General features: G+C 54.0%; 1 protein-coding gene across 7 annotated transcripts in view; it reads right to left on the reverse strand.

The window, feature by feature from the left end:
- Nucleotides 1–3,571: 3,571 nt before the first annotated feature.
- SNPH (syntaphilin) overlaps nt 3,572–19,734 on the reverse strand; it is a 38,803-nt gene continuing 22,640 nt past the window's right edge. For 2 of the 7 annotated variants that reach the window (XM_012455282.2, XM_012455281.3), the window contains exons 2-5: nt 12,706–12,802; nt 11,876–12,082; nt 8,234–8,383; nt 3,572–5,021 (exon numbers count right to left, since the gene is read on the reverse strand). In XM_012455282.2, the coding sequence (XP_012310705.1) occupies nt 3,845–5,021; nt 8,234–8,383; nt 11,876–12,082; nt 12,706–12,755 (1,584 nt within the window). In that variant the 5' untranslated portion in view covers nt 12,756–12,802 and the 3' untranslated portion in view covers nt 3,572–3,844. Of the gene's footprint in view, nt 5,022–8,233; nt 8,384–11,875; nt 12,083–12,705; nt 19,734 lie in introns of those variants that run through there. The other 5 variants (XM_012455277.3, XM_012455278.3, XM_012455279.3 and 2 more) reach the window with 5 other exon arrangements.

Raw genomic sequence — 19,734 nt, forward strand, 5'->3', positions numbered from 1 at the left:
CTGACATGCCAGAGCTGGTTTTCTCTCAAACAGTGGGGAGACCAGGGTCTTTTCAACACATGGCCTCTGAGAGCCATGATTTGGCTCTGCCTCTGTCACATGCTCCCTGCCAGCCTGGCACAGGGATGACTGGAACCGGGGACAGGATGGAACTGTGGGGACGGGGTGGGACTGTGGGGCAGTGGGACTGGCAGAGAGAGCAGTGGCTTTGGGGCCCCCTCCCCTGTGACTGGCTGCTTCTGCTTCTGCAAAGTGGGAAGGAGAAGCCACTTCAGGGGTTGCTGGGGGGATGAGACACGATGCGCTCACGGTGCCCAGCAGGGTGTGCCACGTTGCAGGGGGGAGGTGGTTCCAGACCCTGTGCCTGATCCCAGGAGGGAAGTGGTGCCCCAGCCCCACGCAGCTCTCTGCTTACCTGCACGTCAGAGACGATGGCTGCCTGCCTGGCTTTTTCCTGTGCAAGTGTTGTGACCCCTGTGTCAGAGGAGGACAGTGTGAACCCCTCACTCCTCCCATTTAGAGAAACCACACAGTATAAAGAAAACAGGCTGAGGGGCTTGCTGTGTGTTCATGCTTTAATTCAGAGTTGTCTGCCGCAGGTACAACTCTGTCTGAACAAAAGGACAAAGGAGACAAGAGTCAAGATCCCTCCCCACCTCCCCACTTCCCGAATCCCCTGAATTCTTTGTCAAGGGGATGGCCTAATATGGGAGTGCACTGTGACCCGTTTGCGTTGTCCCCTAGGTCAGAGAGGGGGTTGTGAGTTCTCTGGGCAGAGGCCCTTGGGTAGGCCTTGGCCCCAGAACCTTGGAGTTTGTCCCACCCCTCCCCAAAGTGCTGTAAGGTACCCCTGTGCTAGTGGCAATTGGGAAGGGTGTGTCAGTGAGAACCTAAGTGATCCCCTTGGGAGAAATCTACAATACACTCCACTCAAGCCCAGCTCTCTGTGCAGAGCCCGGGCCCCAGCTTCCAATGGCTGCCTGAGCCTGGACTGGCCGGGCAGTGGGGCCACTCTGGCCTGAGCCCTAGAACTCAGCAGAAGCCACCTCTGGCCACTAGGTTCCAGAAGGTGGTTCCTGGGGACACTGTTCCTCAGGACCTCATCAGCTCTGGCCAGACGCTGGGGAAAGGGGAGGCCCCAAAGATTTCTGCTTCAGAAGCTGAAGGCAGGAGGAAATGGTTGCAGCCCAATGGGAGGAGGTATTAGGCAGGAAGGAAAAGGGCCGCTGTGGAGGGTGAGCTCTCTCAGGGGAGGCCCCACCCCAGCTTTGCCCTCCCAGCCCCATCTGTACCCTGCCTCTCCAGGGCGCGGTGCCCGAGCCATAGCTGCTGCACCTCCACCGCCTGGAGCCGCACGGGCAGCCTGCACCTTTGCATCGATGCAGATACTGAGCACACATACACGCACTCCAGAGCTGGGCTAGGGCCACCTGCCGTCACGGTCCCAGGGCCTGTCCCAGGGCTGAGTGGGGAGCTGCTTCCTCCACTGACAAGAAGAAAAGCCCATCAAAGACCCCAGGAGAACCCCCGAAAGAGAGGACCCTCAACACTGTGGGTTAGGGCCTGCGTGACCCACACGGTGGTCTCAGGCCAGAGCAGGAGTAGAGGGCTGCAGCCGGCTACACTCACCTCCTCCGCAGGTGGCTCCTCCGGCTACATTCACCTCCACCTCGGGCCCAGCCACAGCCCACTCCTCCACAGGTGGCTTCTCTAGCAGCAGGGACAGAGTAGACTGTGGCCCCAGCCCTGTCACATCCACCAAAACACAAGACACAATAGGAAGTCCACAGACGCAAGACACAGACAGGAGCAGAGGGGCTTGAAGCTTGACTAAATTCCAGTGGTGAAAAATATAGAGACTTTATGTTGTCAAATATAGTTCATACATTTCTTTTCTCGGCAAAGCTTGGACTATGTCTAAGGAGACTGTGCAGCTCCATGAATGCATGGCACAGGAGGCTGGGTCCGTGGCCAGTCCCGGCTTGGCTTTGGATTGGTTTTGTCCACTGCCCGCTCCGTGGTATGGCCACAGTGTCCTGCAGGGGCATGCCCAGCCAGGCCCCAGGCATTTAGGTTTGGTTTGGCTGGGTTGGGGCATATTCCACAAAGGATGGCTGGTCTGAGGCCCTGACCAAGGCGGGGGGAGCTTTGGAGGCACAAAGCGTGTGGCAGAGGGGGCTCCTGCCCCAAGGGCTGGGCCAGCTGCCCATTCCCAGTGCATGCAGGTGCCCCACCTGGCGTGGAGGGCACCAAGCAGAAGGGCAGAGCCCAGGAGTCAGGCAATGGCTGTCAGAACATCGGGGTGAGGGCAAGCAACCTTGGCAGAGAACCAGAGTGGCGAGGAAGACACAGAGTCCCTCCAACCCCCCAGATGTGGAGCCTCGCCTCTGAAGAGTGGGTGGGATGACCAGATGGGTGCAAACCCTGTGGGGGAAGAGGAGTGAGTTTACTTGGTAAAATAATAATGGTAATAAGAATGTCAGCAGCTTGGCTGGGGGACTCAGTATGGTCCCGGGAAAGGGGTTGGGGGCAGTGAACCTTCCCAGGCCAACTGGCCTTGGGCTGGGAGCGGGGAGGCTGCAGGATGCCTGCCCGCTCTTCCACACGCATGCCTGGGAAACCCATCCCAGGACACCCTGCTTTGGCCTGGACGAACATCGTGGCTTCAGTACGCCATCCTGCAATTCATCCTGCCAGAATCCCCCACCCTTCTCCAGAGGCAGATAGGTTTAAGGTTTAGGAACCCTCATCTCAGTAAGCAAGCAGCCACCTCACCGGAGACCACTGCATGGCTGAGAACCAGCCCCAAAGTGAACATAGTGCAAAGAAGAAGTTGGGCCTGAAGGCCCCAGAGAAACTTGGGGCAAGTTCCAGGAGGCAGTCACGGCCTCTGGCTTATTCAGTAAACTGTGGACTCCTGAGTCCAGGCCCGCCTCCCAGCCTGCAGATGAGATGGCCTCACCTTGAAAGGCTGGGGGAGCCCCCTTGGCGGGGGCTTCCCCTTGGCGGGGGCTTGCCTCCTCTTCTTGTGCTGGTGGATTCTCCAGCTGGGAGCTGGGGCTCAGGCAGGCACTCCTACCCCAGCACTGAGCTTGCCGGGCTTAGCTGCCTCACAGGAATAATGATTGACACACCCAGAGGTGCCAAGAGGAAAGGGATGACGGGAAGGCCTGGGATGAACGGACACACACAGAACCCACACTGCCCTCTGCCACCTTGCGCCCAGCCCATCTCTCCTCCAGCCTGTGGCCTTGACTGAGCTCCTGAGTCCCAAGGTGGGGAGCAGTCTGGGGAGGCTGGAACGCTGGTCCGGCCCAGTGGTTTCGGCCCCTGCTCTGAGCCCTGGGTTAGCCATCTGCAGTTTAGGCCATGGCTGCCTCCATTTGAGGAGAGGGTGCTGGTCCCCGAGCTGGGTCTGAGGGCAAGGTGGCTTGGAAGAGCAGGCATGGAGTGAACGGGCACTGGACAGGACAGTGCAGGGCGGAGGCCTGATGAGCAACTCAAGCCCAGCTTCTCTGGATAAAGACAGCCAGAGACTTCCTGAGCAGGGCTGGCCCTGTCCAAAGGGCCGGGGTGGGGGCCCTCGCCTCCTCCCCTCCCTGCGACGTGTCCAGCCACTGTGCCTCCTGCCTTGGTCTCCCTTCCCTGCTCTCCATGGAAGCTTTGGGATGCCTTTCTCCAACCCCTACTCCTGCCACGATACTGTTTTAACATCTTGAAAAAAAGAAACAGTTCCACACCCAAAACTAAATAAATAAGATGATGCCCATGGGAGAAGGGAGGGAAAACGGCATCCCTACAATCAGTGGTCAGGCTGCAGGCGCCGCTGCCCAGATAAGCCTCCTCAGAGCTGGGAGCCGCCGCCTGCCGGGCTGGGGCCTGGCTGGCTCAGGGAGCGGCAGCTGATCCTGCGGATGGAGTGCAAGGCCACAGTGCAGCAGCCCCGCAGCAGGGAGCTGATGTTGTAGATGGGCTGGCCCTGGCGCCGCTGGGAGCGGCAAAGCCAGGCCACCGTGGGCACGGCTGGTACCACCACAGCCAGCAGATCCACGATGTAATGGCGGCTCCAGTAGCTCTTGGGCTCCTTCTCAGCCGTGGCAGCCTCCTCCTCCTCCTCCATGGGGCACACCACGCTCACTGACTGGCCAGGGTTGGGGTTGGCACCAGGCCGCTGTGGGGTGGGTCCGCGGGTGATGGGCTCTGGGGCCTCTGGCTCGTCACCCACCGTCACCACCACTGCTGAGTTGGGGTCTCTGGGTCCCGGAGGGTGAGTGTCTAGCTCTGGGCACCTGTCCCCTGACTCAGGGACTGTCCCACAGACCTGGGCCTGGGTCACCTTCTCCAGGATGGTGTCAAGGTCAGGCTGGTACTGCACGAAGTCCGTCTGGATAGCACGCTCCTGCATGCAGCTGGCCTGCACGCCAGCCTCCATGCCACACAGCAGCTTCTCATAGGTGTTGCTGGCGGGGAAGCGGGGGCCCAGGCCGAAGGAGCTATGCAGCGAGGTCTCCTCGGTGCCACAGTCCACCCCCGATGACAGCAGGCTGCTGGCTTCCAGAGCATCCGTCCGGCTCAGTGTGTCATCGGCTGCCGCAAAACCGCTGTCAGCCCCATCCTCAGCAGAGCCGCTGGAGGGATCGCCGGGCTGGCGGTCACCACAGACGGCCGGGTCACTCAGCTTGGTGTAGGTGGAGCTGCGGGTGAGGGAGCGGGCGGGGGACCCACCGGCCGACTCCCCTGTGCCATCCTCCTTGGCCATGCCGTTCTGGGCCACCTCCATGCTGTGCAGCAGCGTCTCCAGCTTCTTGTTCTGGATGTTGATGTCCACGAAGTACTTCTGCAACCCCTTGTCCTTGTCAATCAGGTTGTTCTTGACAGTGTCGATGACCTGCTTGAGCTGCTTGATCTCCTTGCGAGCCTCCTTCAGGGCCAGCTGGGCCTCCACGCGGTGGCACTCCTCCTCAATCCAGTCCTCCTGCATGCGTGACAGCTGTGTCTTCAGGTCATCAATCTCTGTGTCCCTGTGAGTCGAGGAGACACACACATGCTCACTGCCTGCCTGCCTGCTCTTTCACCGCCAAGGAGAGGCAGGAAGAGGACGATGTCGCCAAGGATAAAGGGCCCTGTGCTGCTGTAGCTCAGAGACCAAAACAGAAGGACAAACTCACCGCCTTTTTATTATGGGGGGAGTGAGAGTGGCTGGGGAGAGGGGCTGAGGGGTGAAGACAGGAGAAGTCTACACCTGGTGAGAGAAGAAAGTTCAGGAGGAGACATCACTAGCATTCCCACCCCACCACTCCCCGAAACACAGATGACTCTCGACATTCAAATCCATCATCTAGAGAAGAGATTAGACAACAAAGATCCTTGTAAGTTTTATACCTGCTGCTATAAAAAACCTAATAAAATCTTAATGTAAAACAACAAAAACTAGGCAGAAAATCTCGGCTCTACAGAAAGTGAGGTCGTCTCCTACTAAAGCACAAAATTTAAATGGAGGAGTATTTGGCCAGAGACCCCTGGGGAGAGAAATGACAGCCTTCAATGCTGGGAGAGGCTGATGACTTTACATCATCCCTCATGCAGAGGGATGAAAAGTAGTGGGTGGAGCCAGGGAGAGTGATGAGAACAGGGTGGCTCTCTTCTATCCATGCTAGAAGCTGCTTCTTTGCATATCCTTGTATCTTTGTATCTCAAAGAGGAAAGGCTGAAAAGATCAAGGAGAAAGGCACAGAGTTACTCCTGAGAGAGCGGGCAAGCACCAGGTGAACAAGACAGTCGGCTGACTCTTGTCCAGAAATGCTCAGGCTTTTCAAATTCCCGAGTCACAGATGAATGCAAGGGTGCAGGTGAGGGGGATAAGTTAGAAAAACATCCCATCAGGTCTAGAGGTAAAACCAGAGCAAGATGAAACAGCGACTGATTAACACTATCGAGGAAGGAGGAAAATCATCCAGGAGACATCAAACCCTGTACCGGGCATTCTCATCCACTCCCTGGTGGCAGCCCACATGAGCCCCCTCAGCCTCAACCCTACATTCCCATCAATAGAATCTACAAATGCCATGGCTGCCACTCTAGGGTTTATCAGCCCAGCAGAGTGACCGTCTCAGATCAAGCACCATATACTTTTCAAAGCCAGATCAGAAATTTCCTACAGGAAATGGGCCCAGGAATCTCATCCCTCAATATGCTGGAGGGACTGGGGGCTGAGGGGTGCAGCGGCCACAGAGGTCAGCAATGATATCACCTAGAAGGGGCCCCACCATCCAACAGGACACAGCTGGAGCTGCTTAGAGTGCCAAGAACAGACAAGGCAACAAGTACTGGCGGGTGGAATTTACTTGGTCTTCACTCCTCCTGCCTCCAGGTTGGGGGCTCGCTCTAGGTAACCCTCCAGGTCTCACCCTGCTCCTCGCTCACACCTCTCCCTGAGAGAGAGTCTAAGTTTAGAAGAAGGAACTGGGCATGATCTGCTAGCCAGCCCCTGCCTCTCTCTCCTTGGGGCTCAAACCCCAGGGAACCATGGCTTTGAGCCCTGTCCATGCCTCAGTGGCATCACATTTGAAGTGGGTCTTGAAGGGTGTTTGCCTAGGAAGCAAGATGGGGGGCAGGGCATCTCAGGTAGTGGGGACACAGATACAAAAGCACAGAGGTACATGAGCACATGGTATCTTTGAGGAACAGAAGGTGGGCCACTGCAGGAAGCACAGGCATGAACTCGATATGTAGAGAGTGTGGGGATAGTAACAGTATGTCATGTAAAGACCTGCCATAGGTTCCTGTGGGGGTAACAGGCAGACAGTGTCCAGGGAGTGAAGGTGTGGGCACACCCACGCCAGGGCATCCTGCCCAAACCACACAGGGCAGATGGTCTTCTCTAAGCCATGGGGCTGGCCTGAGAAAAAAAGCTGGAAGATGGGCCATCTGCTCCCTGAGGCATTAGTGCAAAAGGCCATGCAGATTCTGGCCATCGCTGGGAAGATAAGGGAAAATAAAAATAGAAATCCTAACTCTGCAGACAGTGAAGCTCACTGAATGCTACCCATAACTGCCTGCAGTTTAAAACCACAACAAATCCAAACCCAGGTAGCTGCTTGGCAGAGCTGTGGTCAAGAACCATGTAGTCATGCATACCGTGTTATCCCATTTATATGAAACGTCCAGAACAGGCAAATCCATAGAGACAGAAAAGTTAGTGGTTGCCAGGGACTAGGGTGGTTGAGAGAAATTGGGAGTGATTGCTAATGGGAATGGGGTTTCTTTTTGCGATGATAGAAATATTTATGAAATTAGATAGTGGTCATGGTTGCAAAATTCTGTGACTATACAAACAATCATCTAATTGGATACTTTAGATAGGTGAATTGTATGGTATGTAAATCACACTGCATGCAATAAAGCTGCTGTATATACCAAAAAAAAAAAAAAAAAAAGGAAAAAAGGAGCGATCATGGTGCCTGCTCTGAGCTCCAGCCCCACACAGCGCCTTGTCCAGCTCATAATAGGCCGCACGTTTGCACAGACACAGTCCAGAGAAGGATAGTTAAGACAATGGGAGAGCTATGCCCTGAAGTGTCCATCACGAAGATGATGCCACCAGGCTGGAGGGTAGAACCTGGGAGGGTTGGGATTAAGCACCTGAGAATGAGCTCAGATGGGCCTGTGGGGGCTCCTGGGAGACACCTGGGCTGGGGAGAAGCTCAGCAAAAGGTTTCTCATGATCATCCTCCACAGCAGAAAGCAGATGAGGAGAAAGACTTCTGGGGCCTGAAGTCAAGGTTGGCCACAAGCCCTCCAGCGACTCACTCAGCAGCCATTGAGAAAGGATACAGAGTTGTTTCTTCCCTCAAAAAGACAAGTAAGTAAGAAAGAAGCCCTGGAAGACAGGAGCCAGGGGAAAAGAAGCAGCCAGAGGGGCTGTCAGGCTGAAGCTGGGAGAGGACTGCACAGGCGGGAGGCCCCACGGGACAGACCCTCATGGGAAACTACTCCCGCCTGGCCCCTGGAAGCCTCGTGGAGCAGTCAAGGTGAGTAGCTGCTGGCGGTGGTAGGGGGTGGGGGCGAGGGTCTGCAAAGGGGCTCAAACGAGGCTTTGCTGGGAAGAAGAGAGCAGATGGATGCTGGGAGAACCCCGGCCACTCCTTCCTCCCAGAGATGCCCCAGGGCCCTGGTTCCTCCGAGTGTGGAGCTGGTGGGGTGCCCCCAGGGCTGCTAATGGCCACCTGCTCACCGGTCCTGGAGCCGGTCCTGCGTGTCCTTCAGCCGGGCTTTCAGATGCCGGATGCACACCTCCTTCTGTTGTAGTGGGGTCAGGTACTGCTCTGGGGTCGGGGGCTTGATGCCATGGTTGTCACTGCACAGTGTGTATTTCATGGAACGCCTGCAAGGGGATGCCCATCATCAGGGAGAGAGGAAGAGGTCAGGCAAGGCACAGGTGCTTTACCTGTGGGGAGCAAGGGGACTCCAGCCTCACCATCCCTGGCCACCAGATGGCTCCAAGCCAGGCCTCCCACACAAGGCAGGAAAACCCTCAGCCTTCTGGAAGGTGGGTTTTAGTAGAGCTTTTCTGAGTGAAGACCACAGTGTCAGGATGTGGGCTTCAGGGCTCCTCTAGTTAGGGCTGGGTGGGGAGATGAGACACATGTAAGCCTGGTACCAGGCCAAGCGCTTGACCAATGCTGTCAATCCTTATAGCAGCCATGGAGGTAGGGACTGTCTTCATCTTTTAGAGAGGTTGCTGGCCACAGAGAAGTTAGCTTTTGCCCAAACCCCCTCAGACAGTCCCAGTGGTGCACCCCAGAACCCAGGTACCTAGTCTTTCAACCCAGAGAATGAGTTTGAAGGCTGGAGACCTATGTGTAAGTGGCAGATTCTGGCTCTGCATGGCAGACAAGGACTCATCCCCACAGAGGAGGAAAACATCTCCCTGGTGGAGGCAGAAGCTCTCCTCTCCAGAGCAAAGACCCCTCACAGCCGGGGGACAGGGAGGGCAGACACGCACAGACACAGCTCTCTCCACCCACGCCCCAGTACTCTCACTCCTCACCCGCACTGTGTGCATGTGGGTGCGCACTGTATTGACACACACTTCCTGGGAGCGCACATGTGAGGATGTCAATTCCCAGTCCATTTGCGGCTGCATGTGCAGATACACACTTGTGCCTTGTGGGCACTTGCCCGTACTAGGGCACTAGCCCAGGTCCATGTTCACACTTTCACCTCTGGGGGCACATGAGAGCACACATGTGAACACCTGCTGGCTCTGGGCAGGGACCTGTCCACTGCAGTACTCTGGGGTGGCAGCAGGCTGGACGTGCACTGCTCTCAGCACAGGGCGGCACTGACATGGTGCCCTACCAGGGCAAAGGAGAAGGAATTTCCACTCAGGGCAGTCAGGTGCCAGTGGAGGAGGGAGGGCCAGGCTTTCGGAGGGAAGGGGAACGCCCCAATTCCACAACAGACTGTGGCCCAGCCAGCTCTACGCTCAGCGTCCCAGCTGCTAGTCGTTCTCATAAAGAAACCTTGGATCTTGGCTTAAAATCTGGGCATGTTCTCACACAACTAGAGACTCAGGCCTTGTTGCCATCCAACTCTGCTCCTTGAGGGGAGGGTAACTGCCAGGTCTAGGGAGGGGCAATGCCCCTTTATGAGCCTGGAAAAGACAGGCCTTGGTGAGGACCATTTGCAGAAGCAGTCAAGCTGGAGGGAGTTTTGAAAGTCTGTGGAGCTGTATAATGTTTACCGAGGAAAATGTACTTGTAAGTTGTAAATTGTCAAAGAGAAAGTGGTGATGGACGTGGAATGAGAAATGGTTTTCTTCTGTGTACTCACCTCATGGCCCCTAGGTTAGCTCACACCAAGTCATGCAGGTCTGCTTTCTGCTTGGCAAGGGGCGGAGGAGTGGCGTGGGTTGGGAGCTTGGGGTTCTCCCTCTGGTCTAAGAAATCTCTTTCCAAAAGAGAAGCAAGCCACATAGATCGTGCTCAGGCCCTACACACTTGTCTTACCGTCATCCTCCTGCCCCTGCAAAAGCTTTGGCTAGAGGGGCACAGATCTGTGATAAGTAAAGAGGGGGTCTTTCCCCCGTGCCTGGGGGTGGGGTGGGGTGGAGCGGTAGGAGTGGGGGAACCAAGATTAGCTGAACTAGTGAGGATTGAGGATTAGAGAGGAAGTAACTATTTTATATTTTCTTCATTTTGCTTTCATGAGTATTTTTTCCACAATATAAAATTTAACACTTATACATTTTTAGTCACTAGCTCTATCTTTGTAAATATATATGTGTGTATGTGTATATATATATATATATGTATATAAACTAAAAATAGAAAAAAAATCTATAATGCATATTTCTCAGCTATTCCTGCTTTGGAAAGCCTGGCTCTTTGCAGAGGGGGCCTAACTGAGGCTCCATCGCTCACCCAGGGGCAGCAACCCTTGTTGTGGGCAAGAAGATCCTTCACTGGGAGCAATTCTCAGTCCTGGGGTTGGGATTACCCCCATGGGTTGCAGTTATGAGATGTGTTACAAAATCTGTTACTAATGGAATAATATTAAAGTTGCCAATTATATAGTTTTCAAAATATAAGTTGACGCTTTACTCCCACGTCCCCCCCCATCTCTGGTGTGGTGTTACAGCCAGGATGCTGAGGCACGGGTCCTGCACACGGGTGTTACCCATCATGTGTGTCACGATGGAAAACTCCTATCTGCTGTTTCGATGGCTTTGGACGTCGCTTCACACAAATGACGTTCTCTCCGCTGAGCCCTCCTGGAGGTGCTCCAGCCATGGGAGCCACAGGCCAGGCATCTCCTGGCCTTAAGTCAGATAGAAGCCCTAATAACAGCAGTTATCAGTTATCGACCAACTAGGATGCATAGGCAGCGTGTAGATATCAAGTCACGGAAGCTTCCGAGTTATTAGCTCCACTTCAAAGATAAGGAAATGGAGGCTCAAGACAGGAAGAGACCCAATCCAGAGCCCATGGTCATTCCCCACACGCCCCAGCCTCCCTCTTGTATTTCAGTGCTAGGGAAGCAGGACAAGGCCTTCCATGACGGCTCTTGCTTCCTGGTCCTCAAGGACCCACTTCTCCCCAACACCTGCTTCTCTAGCGTGATCCTGCTTTTTGAGTCTGAGCTCACCTTACCCAAGACTACAACTTGGCATCTGCCGCATTTGTAACATTTCGCCTTATAAGCCAGTGCCACCTCTGCCACTCTCAAAGTGTTCCCCTGAGAAGTGCATGATGGTAGACACTGCTAGCTGCTTCCCAATACTCATGTTGCTTTCTTCCTAGCAGAAACCCCATTTGTCTGGGGTGGCACTGTACTGGGGAAAACATGAACTGCCCTGCAGCTAGAGTTATTCCCATGACCCAGTTCTGGCCAGCAAGAACTCGCAGGATTTGAGGGCAAGCTGTCCCTCTCAGAAAAAACAACCTCTGAGGAAGGCTTTGGTCCTTTCCACCTGTTCCTTCCTGGAGGGTGGGCCTGATGCCTGGAGGTGCAGAAGCCATCCTGTGATGACAAAGACGAAAGCTGTACACCAAGGATGGTGGAGCAGGGGGAGAAGACATGGGGTCCCTGATGCTTCAGGGAGCTGCCGACGCCTGGCTCCTTGTTCTGTAAGTATCACCCCTAGTTTGTTTAAGCCACTGTATTTGTTTATGTAAAGCTGCACATTATTATATGCATCTTACACATAGGAACTGGGGCTCAGAAAGTAGACGTGACCTGCTCAAGGTCACACAGCCAGCAACTTTGCTGCTGTCGGGGGTGGTTAGAACATCACCCTGCTCCCCTACCTCCCATGCCCAGGGCAACTGTTCCTAGCCAGCAGGGCCAGGCCCAGGGAGGAGGGGCCAATTACCTTGGCGTGGGACTGCTGTCGCTGCCCTTGTAGGAGCCTGAATTGCTGCTGCTGCTGAGGGAAGAGGTGCCGTAGGCATCCCGCACGCTCACAGGTGGAGAGGTGCGCCTGGAGGCAGGAAGAAGAGGCAGGTGCTCGTTCTGGCTGGCGGGCAGCTGCGGACACTGGGCGAACACTGCCAGGCCGCTGCGGCCCAAAGTGCCCCCGCTTTGGGGTCACCGCAGGGGAGAGAAGCAGGAAGAGAGACGCACAGACAGGGGTGACAGAACAGACAGTGCAAATCAAGATGGAAAACCAGAAGGAGGCGCGTCCTCCTGGCTCCCCAGGGACGAGAATGGAGGCCGGCAGGGATGCAGGGCAAGGGTGGAGCCTCGTATGCTCTTATCAAGGGTCCTCAACTTCTGGGGTTCCCTAAACCCAGGGGAGGAGATCCCTGAGTAGACTGAGAGAGAGGTAGAGAAAAATGGGGCAGATGGGGGTGGGGACAGGAAGAGGGACCCACGGAGGTAAAAATCAAGGGAGACCAAGTGAGCCTGAGTGAATGACTGCACAACTTCCCTCCAGTAGTTGTGAAAATCAAACAGTATTGATGAGGCAACTGCTGGTAGGAATCCAGTGGTTTAAGCCTTCAGAGAATTCTCACATCCACTGTGTCATTTGAGCCATTAAACAGTTCCAGGAGGAGGCAAGTGTCAGCAAGCCCATTTTAAAGATGGGAAAATGGAAAATGATTTGCTCAAAGACACACTGCAAGTCAGCGGCAGGTGGAGAGAGCCCCGCACCTTCCTCCCGCCCTCCAAAGCCAGGGCTCTGAGTGAGGGGAGACTTACCTGCGGGATCCAGCAGAGGTCCGTCTACTTCCCGGCAGGGACATGGCCATGAGGCTGCGGGTCCGAGTAAGGGGTGGGATGGGCGGTGTCCCAGGGGCTGAGGAGAGAGGGCGGGTTGGGGGGCCCGCAGAAAGGGCCGGGCCAGGCCACGTCATCCTCTCGCTGGGGCCACTGCCCGGCATGGCTTCTCTTCTCACCCTTCGGCAGGACACCCCAGGAGTGAGGGCCGGGCAGGCCGTGGCTGCCTTCACCAATGAATTTAATGGGGCTGGTGCACAGGTTCCCACCACCAACTTAAAATCACAACTGTCAGAGCCTCAGGAGTGGCTAAAAAACATCAGTCCAACCCTGTGTCCTCCAGATGAGTGAATGTGCCCCAGACAGAGCGAAGGCCGTGCCCAAGGTCACAGGGGCTTCAGGAGCAGGGCCTCCTGACTGCTGGCACCGAGTCTTCTACTCTATGAGCCAGGTCTGCTTCTTCCCCAGGACCCTGATACTCAGACCCACACCCCCCTTGCTGTTCAGTCCTCCCTCTCTGGTAGGGGCTGCAGGCTGTAGGACTCCTGGAGCAGGACCAGGAACCCTGAATTAGGATGGGCTGGTCTCGCCGACCATCACCTTCCCAGTTGGCGCGTGGTTCGGGGCTTCCCGTCTACAAGGGAGACAAGACAGACCAACATACCAGCACATGTGTAGAAAAACATATGGATACACACGAACACGAGAAGGTACCATGTCCCTGCCATTCCCAGACATGCCACACGTGTCTCCATGAACGTGCTCAGGCAGCCAGCCCATGACGCAGGCCATGCAGCCAGGCCCCCCAACACCTATGCGGCACAAGCATGTCTGCACCCACCCGTGCAACCTGCATGCTGGTTTTGGCATCTACCAGGAATTTAGGGGTACAGACTCAAAGCCAACGAGCACTGGGGTGGATGGGAGCAGAGGCCCTCCGCTGGGGGTATCCCAGTGGGTGGACCCAGGAAGAAGTGTTCATGCCTAGGGAGATCCATCCTTGGGCCTCTTGCTAAGTGGGTAGGTAGAATCAAGCCCCTGGTTCTTGCCCCCAAGTCCATAGGCTTCTTTCCTGGGTAGAGACTTGGACTCCAAGGGCAGCCTTTCCAGGGTTTAAGGAGGGGAGAGGCCCCATGCTGGGCTGGATTTTGGCTATTTTGAGGATGAGGGCTATACTGGGCATTAGCCCAGAGTTACTGGAGTCTGGGGCAGAGGTGGGGAACCTGGGCTCTTTGCAGTCAATGTGCTGGTCCTGTGCAGCTCCAGAGACCTCAGTCCCCTTCTTCCACATTAACAGCAGGGACAGAGGAGAGCAGCCTGAGTTACAGGAGACTTGGCTGAGGATGTCATGCCCAGACCTCTCCCCATGCTGGAGGGAAGCATTCGCCGAGCCCCACTCCACGCCAGACCTCATGCCAACCACGTTACGTACATCACGCCATTGACTCCTCTCAACAACCCTATGAGGAAGTGCCGTGATTAGTCCCCTTTTCAGATGAGGAATCTAGCCACTAAGAGGGAAGGGACTTGGCCAAGTCACATCCCAGGTATGTGGCAGAGCCCATATTGAAACCAGGTCAACATCAGATGCTGAGGGGCTGGATCTCAAACCTCAAAGTCTCTGGCCCGGGGATCACCCCCTTCCCACGTCAGGGCCTCCCCGGAGCCTGGTCATCCCAGCCAGCGGCGGGGCTGCCTCCTGAGTGGACAAAGGCACTGCTCAGATGGCCTGTTTCCTGGCGGGGACATAGAACACGGCCTGTTCCCCTAGAGGGTCTGGACACAGCCAGCATTGTTTGCCTGGAGGTGTCGGGTGCTGGGCTGCAGGACCTGCCGACACCACGCCTGTCACCTGAGCTGCTTGCCCCAGCTTGGCAATGCTTCCCACTCATCATGCCCCAGTCACCCTGGCAGGGCCTCCTGGAACTGTAGGGCTGTCCCCTAGAGCAGGAAGCATGGGGAAGGGGATATCTGGGGGTGGGAGGACGTCAGTGTACCCCCTTATTTCTGAGGATGGCCATAAGTGGCTCACTGCCTCCTGGGCACAGGAGGACCTTGATTGGGAACAACTTAGGGGGCAGAGGGGCACATGAGCAAGGGCTCCAAGAATCACCTGCCATTGCCTGATGCCTTCTGTGGTAAGGTGGCCATGCTGAGTGTTCTCGTGTACGTTGGCCCATTACTTCACACAGCAATCCTTCAAGGCTGGCTTTGTTACTGCATTTGGACCCAAGGTCACACAGCTGCAGGTGTGACACGTTATGGCTTCTGGCCCAGGTCAGCCTGGCTTCACTGACAACTCTTCCCCCATTATCCCTGCCCTTCTGGCTTTTGGGAGGATGCAAAAAGGAGGCTGTGCCTTCAGGAGGACTTTCCAGCAGAGGCAGGACTCATATCTGAGGATGGGCTCTTCCAAACCAGCATGGATGAGTGTTCTAAGGAGCCAGGAAAGTCCAGGAAGAGTGCAAGGCCCAGTCCTGGGAGGAAGGCAAGATGCCTGGTTTGCCTTGGAGCTGCGTGTGGCCTTGCTATAATGAGGGCTTTGTCTCAGCTGTCCCTGCTGCTACCTTGCTTGGCAACCCCACGTCTGCCTCCTCTTGAGTTCCGTCTTCCTTCCTCCCTGGCCTGGGGGAGGGAAGCGGGTGGCATTTGTACCTGAGTACAGCTAACAGTCTCCTGGGAACCCAGAGCCAGCTATTCATCTGGGACGAAGGTAGAAGTGGCATTTCCCCTGCTGGGATGGGACCTTGCAGGCAGGGTCCCTCATGGGAGGGCGGAAGCCACCCAGGCCCAAAAGGAGCCACCTCTCAGGATCCTATTCAGAAAACTTAGTGTGTACCCTATGCTCTCTCAGGTTCTCCCTCCCTTCTAGGCCCTAGCAAGTAGGCAGGTTCATGGCATTTGTCACCATGCCACCTGCTTAGCCTGGAGTCCCAGAGGCCTCTCCCCAGGTGGTCAGAGGCTGCCACTTGGAAAGGAAGATAGAAAACCCCTAACTGTGAGAAGCTAGGCTGATAGTCTCTCATCACTTTCACCCCAGAGTAAACCCAGCCCCGGCCCTCACCAAACTTCCCTCCACTTCCCCCATCTTGCCCACACCAGAGCAACCCTGCTATGCCCACTCCTGTGACTGGTCCCTCAAATGCTCAACACTTTCTAACCCTCCCAACAATGGAGGTCCAGGGAGCAGGAGACTAATGACTGCAGAAATCAATACGAACTGATCTGGGCTCAAATGCCAGCTCTGTCACCCTTCAGCAGCATGCCTTGGCCAAGTCACACCACTTCCCTGAGCCTTAGTGTCCACATCTGTAAGCGGGACTGTAAGGAATGCACCTCATATGGTTACTGTGAGAAGAACATAAAATAATGTGAGTATGGGGCTTGGGTCAGTGCCTATCACACAATAAATACTAAAACATGGGAACAGCCAGTGTTTTGGAAGTAATGTGAAGTGAGCTTCAAAACAAACACATTCAAGGCAAAATGGTGGCTTTAGGAAGATCTAGGAACACTTCTCTAAAGGAAATTTGTACTGGGTCTTAAGGGATGAATAGGAGTTCACTGGGCAGTGGCAGCAAATGGGAGAAAAGGAGAAGGCTGGACACAGGCAGTGAGTGACAGACAACTGGCTGCTTGGAAACTAGGGAGGCTGGAAAGGGCAGAAGTACACTGAGAGTGAGGCTGCAGAAGGACAGGGGAAGGCCACACAGAGCCACTTAAGCCAGGACCTTGTCCTGAGGGTAACGGGAAGCCATGCAAGTGCTTTGTAGGAAACAGGCGCACTCCTATTTGCATTTTAGAAAGTTACTGGGAAGCAAGGCTGTGTGGAGAGGGAGGGATACCAGTTAGGAGGTTACCAGGAGAGAAATTAGGAGGGCCTGGGACAGGGTTATGGCAGGAACCATGGAGAAAAGGGCCTGGATCCTGTTCAGAATTCCTTGGAAGTCCCAGATTAGGTAAAAATCAGAGCAAAGCTCTTGATCTGGGTGTGTAAGGCCCTCCCATCTACACCCTTCCAACTGGCCCTCTGATCCATCCAGGAGACGCCGGCTAGTCACTGCCAACTTCTCATCTCTACATGGGCCGTTCATCCTGTCTGCAGCACCTTCCCTGCCTGTCCTCAAGCATATATTGCACTCTTTCTTTAGGCCCCAACCGCAGCCTTTCCACTGGGGGCTTCTCCTATAATTTACTGTCTTGGCCACTTAGCATGCTATGCCTTGGACTAAAACTCAGGGACCACCATCCCCTGGGAAAATATAAAAACAAACACAATCAACACACAGCTGTTGATAACACGATGGTTTAAACAAGCTCATGGGACAGACCAAGGAGTTAGGCTAGATGGTCTCTAAGGTGTTCTGGATCTAACACTCTCTAATTCTAGGGCTGTTAATGAAATTATGGGGTTCTAATTGATGCTTTCTGCTCCTTCATTACTAGAACTTCTGAGTCTCAGTTTCCACGTCTATAAAATTAGGAAGCTGCATTCTTCAAAGAGACATGATAGCATTTTACTCAATAAACAAGTCACGGGGGAAAAAACAGGTGACTGGGTTAATCTAATATTCTAGCTAATCAAAAGTCCCTGTATGTATTATAATTTATCTTCTTTCAAAGAATTAGCCATTGATACAAGAAGAAAGCTATCCTAAAATCCAAGGGAACAGAACAATCTGTGTCTGATGACTCAAGCCACTGACAGCTGGGGAAAGCAGAGCATTGCAGTCAACAGAGCAGAACTTGGTAGGGATCCTCTCTCTGCCAAGGCAACACTAGAACGCAGAACATTCCATCTATTAGACAGCAGAGCACCTGGTGCTCTTAGAATGCTAATGCAGAGAAGTGGGAGTGGAAGACAGGCCTGGGAGTGTTCCAGCAGCTGCACTCTAGATCTTAGAAGATCAGCACTATCAGGGCTATTCACAGCTGAGGAGTTCAGTAAACCCTGCACTGGCTATGGCCTCATCAGCCACTATGCTCCTCCTTTGTCAACAAAACCTAGGATCTTCCTTCCAGGACTTGGTGGTGGCCTTTCTCCAGCTTGCCTCCTGTTTCCCACACAAGCCACCTTCAAAGCTGGGACCACAGATGAGGCACCATCAGACTTCTTCTCACCATGGCAACCCCAACACAGCAGCAATGCAGACCCACAACTTGGCCAAATGCTGTGAGGAGGTTCCCCAGGCAACCAGGATAGGTTGAGGGCTGAGGTGGCGGCTACACGGGACGTGTCTCCAGTGATTAGACTCAGATTCCAGAGCTGAAGGTCATCGAGCCTAGGTTTCAAACCACCCAAGAGGACTTGCCTCTGCACCTGCTGAGAGAGGTGGCTCAGGCTTCCCTCCCTATTTCACCTGAAGAGGCTTTTCTTGTATGTGTTTTACATATAGAAGGTCTGAAGTACGACTGCTTTTTTTTTTTTTTTTGAGACAGAATCTCGTACTGTCACCCTGGGTGGAGTGCAGTAGCATGATCTCAGCTCGCTGCAACCTCTGCCTCCAAGGTTTAAGTAATTATCATGCTGCAGCTTCTCAAGTAGCTGGGATTACAGGCACAAACCACCACACTTGGCTACTTTTTGTATATTTTAGTAGAGATGGGGTTTCTCCATGTTGGCCAGGCTGGCCTTGAACTTCTGGCCTCAAGCAATCCACCCACCTTGGCCTCCCTGCTCCCAAAGTGCTGGAATTACAGGTGTGAGCCACTGCATCTGGTCATTAAAAAGATAAATTTTATGGAATGTGAATGAAATCTCAATAAAAAAACAAATTTTTAAAAATACATGTATATTTTATTTTTTAAAAGAGACGGGGTCTCATTCTGTCACCTAGGCTGGAGTGCAGTGGCAAAATCATAGCTCACTAGAGCCTCAAACTCCTGGGCTCATGTGATCCTCCTGCCTCAGCCTCTCCAGTAGCCACCTCGCCTGGCTACTCTATTTTTTATTCTTTTTTTTTAAAGATGGGGTCTCACTACATTGCTCTTGCTAGTCTCAATCTCTTGGCCTCAAGTGTTCCCCCAGTGTCACCTCCTGTGTTGCTGGGATTACAGGTGTGAGCCACCATGCCCCTGACTCCATTATATATATATATACACGTGTATGTGAGAGAGATTGTGTGTGTGTGTATTTAAATGAACTGCGTATTAATAAAAAGACAGATATGATCCAGAAAGGGGTAGAGACTCTCCCAGAATGGCTCAGCAAGTTGCAGCAGAAGGAGAACTAGGGCCAGTACTGCCCCCTCTACCTGACTTCAGGTAGCTGGGCCCAGGATGCTTCCCTAGTGCTCCTGATTCTGGGTCAGCCTGGAGGAGATAGGTGACTAAGGCTGCCCCTAAGGTTCTTGTATATTCAAAATTTCATTTAATCCTCACAAGTTCCCCATAGAGGGAGGCCAGGTGGAGACTAGTCCATCTGACACATGGGAAACCTGAAGCCCCAGAGGTTACAAGAGTCACCAAGGGCTGCATCTTGGACTTCCAGGTCATAGGCACCTGTATTTCTATGGCATCATGAAGGTGTCATAACACAGAAGACCTAGGACACTTATCATTCTGCTGCATAAAAGAAAAAACTTACTTTTCCATGAGACTTTAAGATACCACAGTGGAGATGAGCAGATATACACCTGCATTTTGGGCTGGTCATGCTTCCATAAAAGCAGGACATCACAGAAACAAGAGGTAAGCATACTACAGAAAGTTGTTAAAAAGAAATTCTTGGCCAGCCATGGCAGCTCACACCTGTAATCCCAGCACTTTGGGATGCTGAGGTGGATGAATCACCTGAGATCAGGATTTCAAGACCAGCCTGGCCAACATAGTGAAACCCTGTCTCTATGAAATTTATAAAAATTAGCTGGGCAAGGTGGCGAGTACCTGTAATCCCAGTTACTTGGGGGGCTGAAGCAGGAGAATCACTTGAACTTGGGAGGTGGAGTTTGCAGTGAGCCGAGATCGCACCACTGCACTCCAGTCTGGGTAAGAGAGTGAGACTCTGTCTCA

This window comes from Aotus nancymaae, unplaced genomic scaffold (genome assembly GCF_030222135.1).
Source record: "Aotus nancymaae isolate 86718 unplaced genomic scaffold, 86718_ANA_hifiasm-v0.15.2.pri h1tg000029l, whole genome shotgun sequence".
Taxonomy (NCBI): domain Eukaryota; kingdom Metazoa; phylum Chordata; class Mammalia; order Primates; family Aotidae; genus Aotus; species Aotus nancymaae.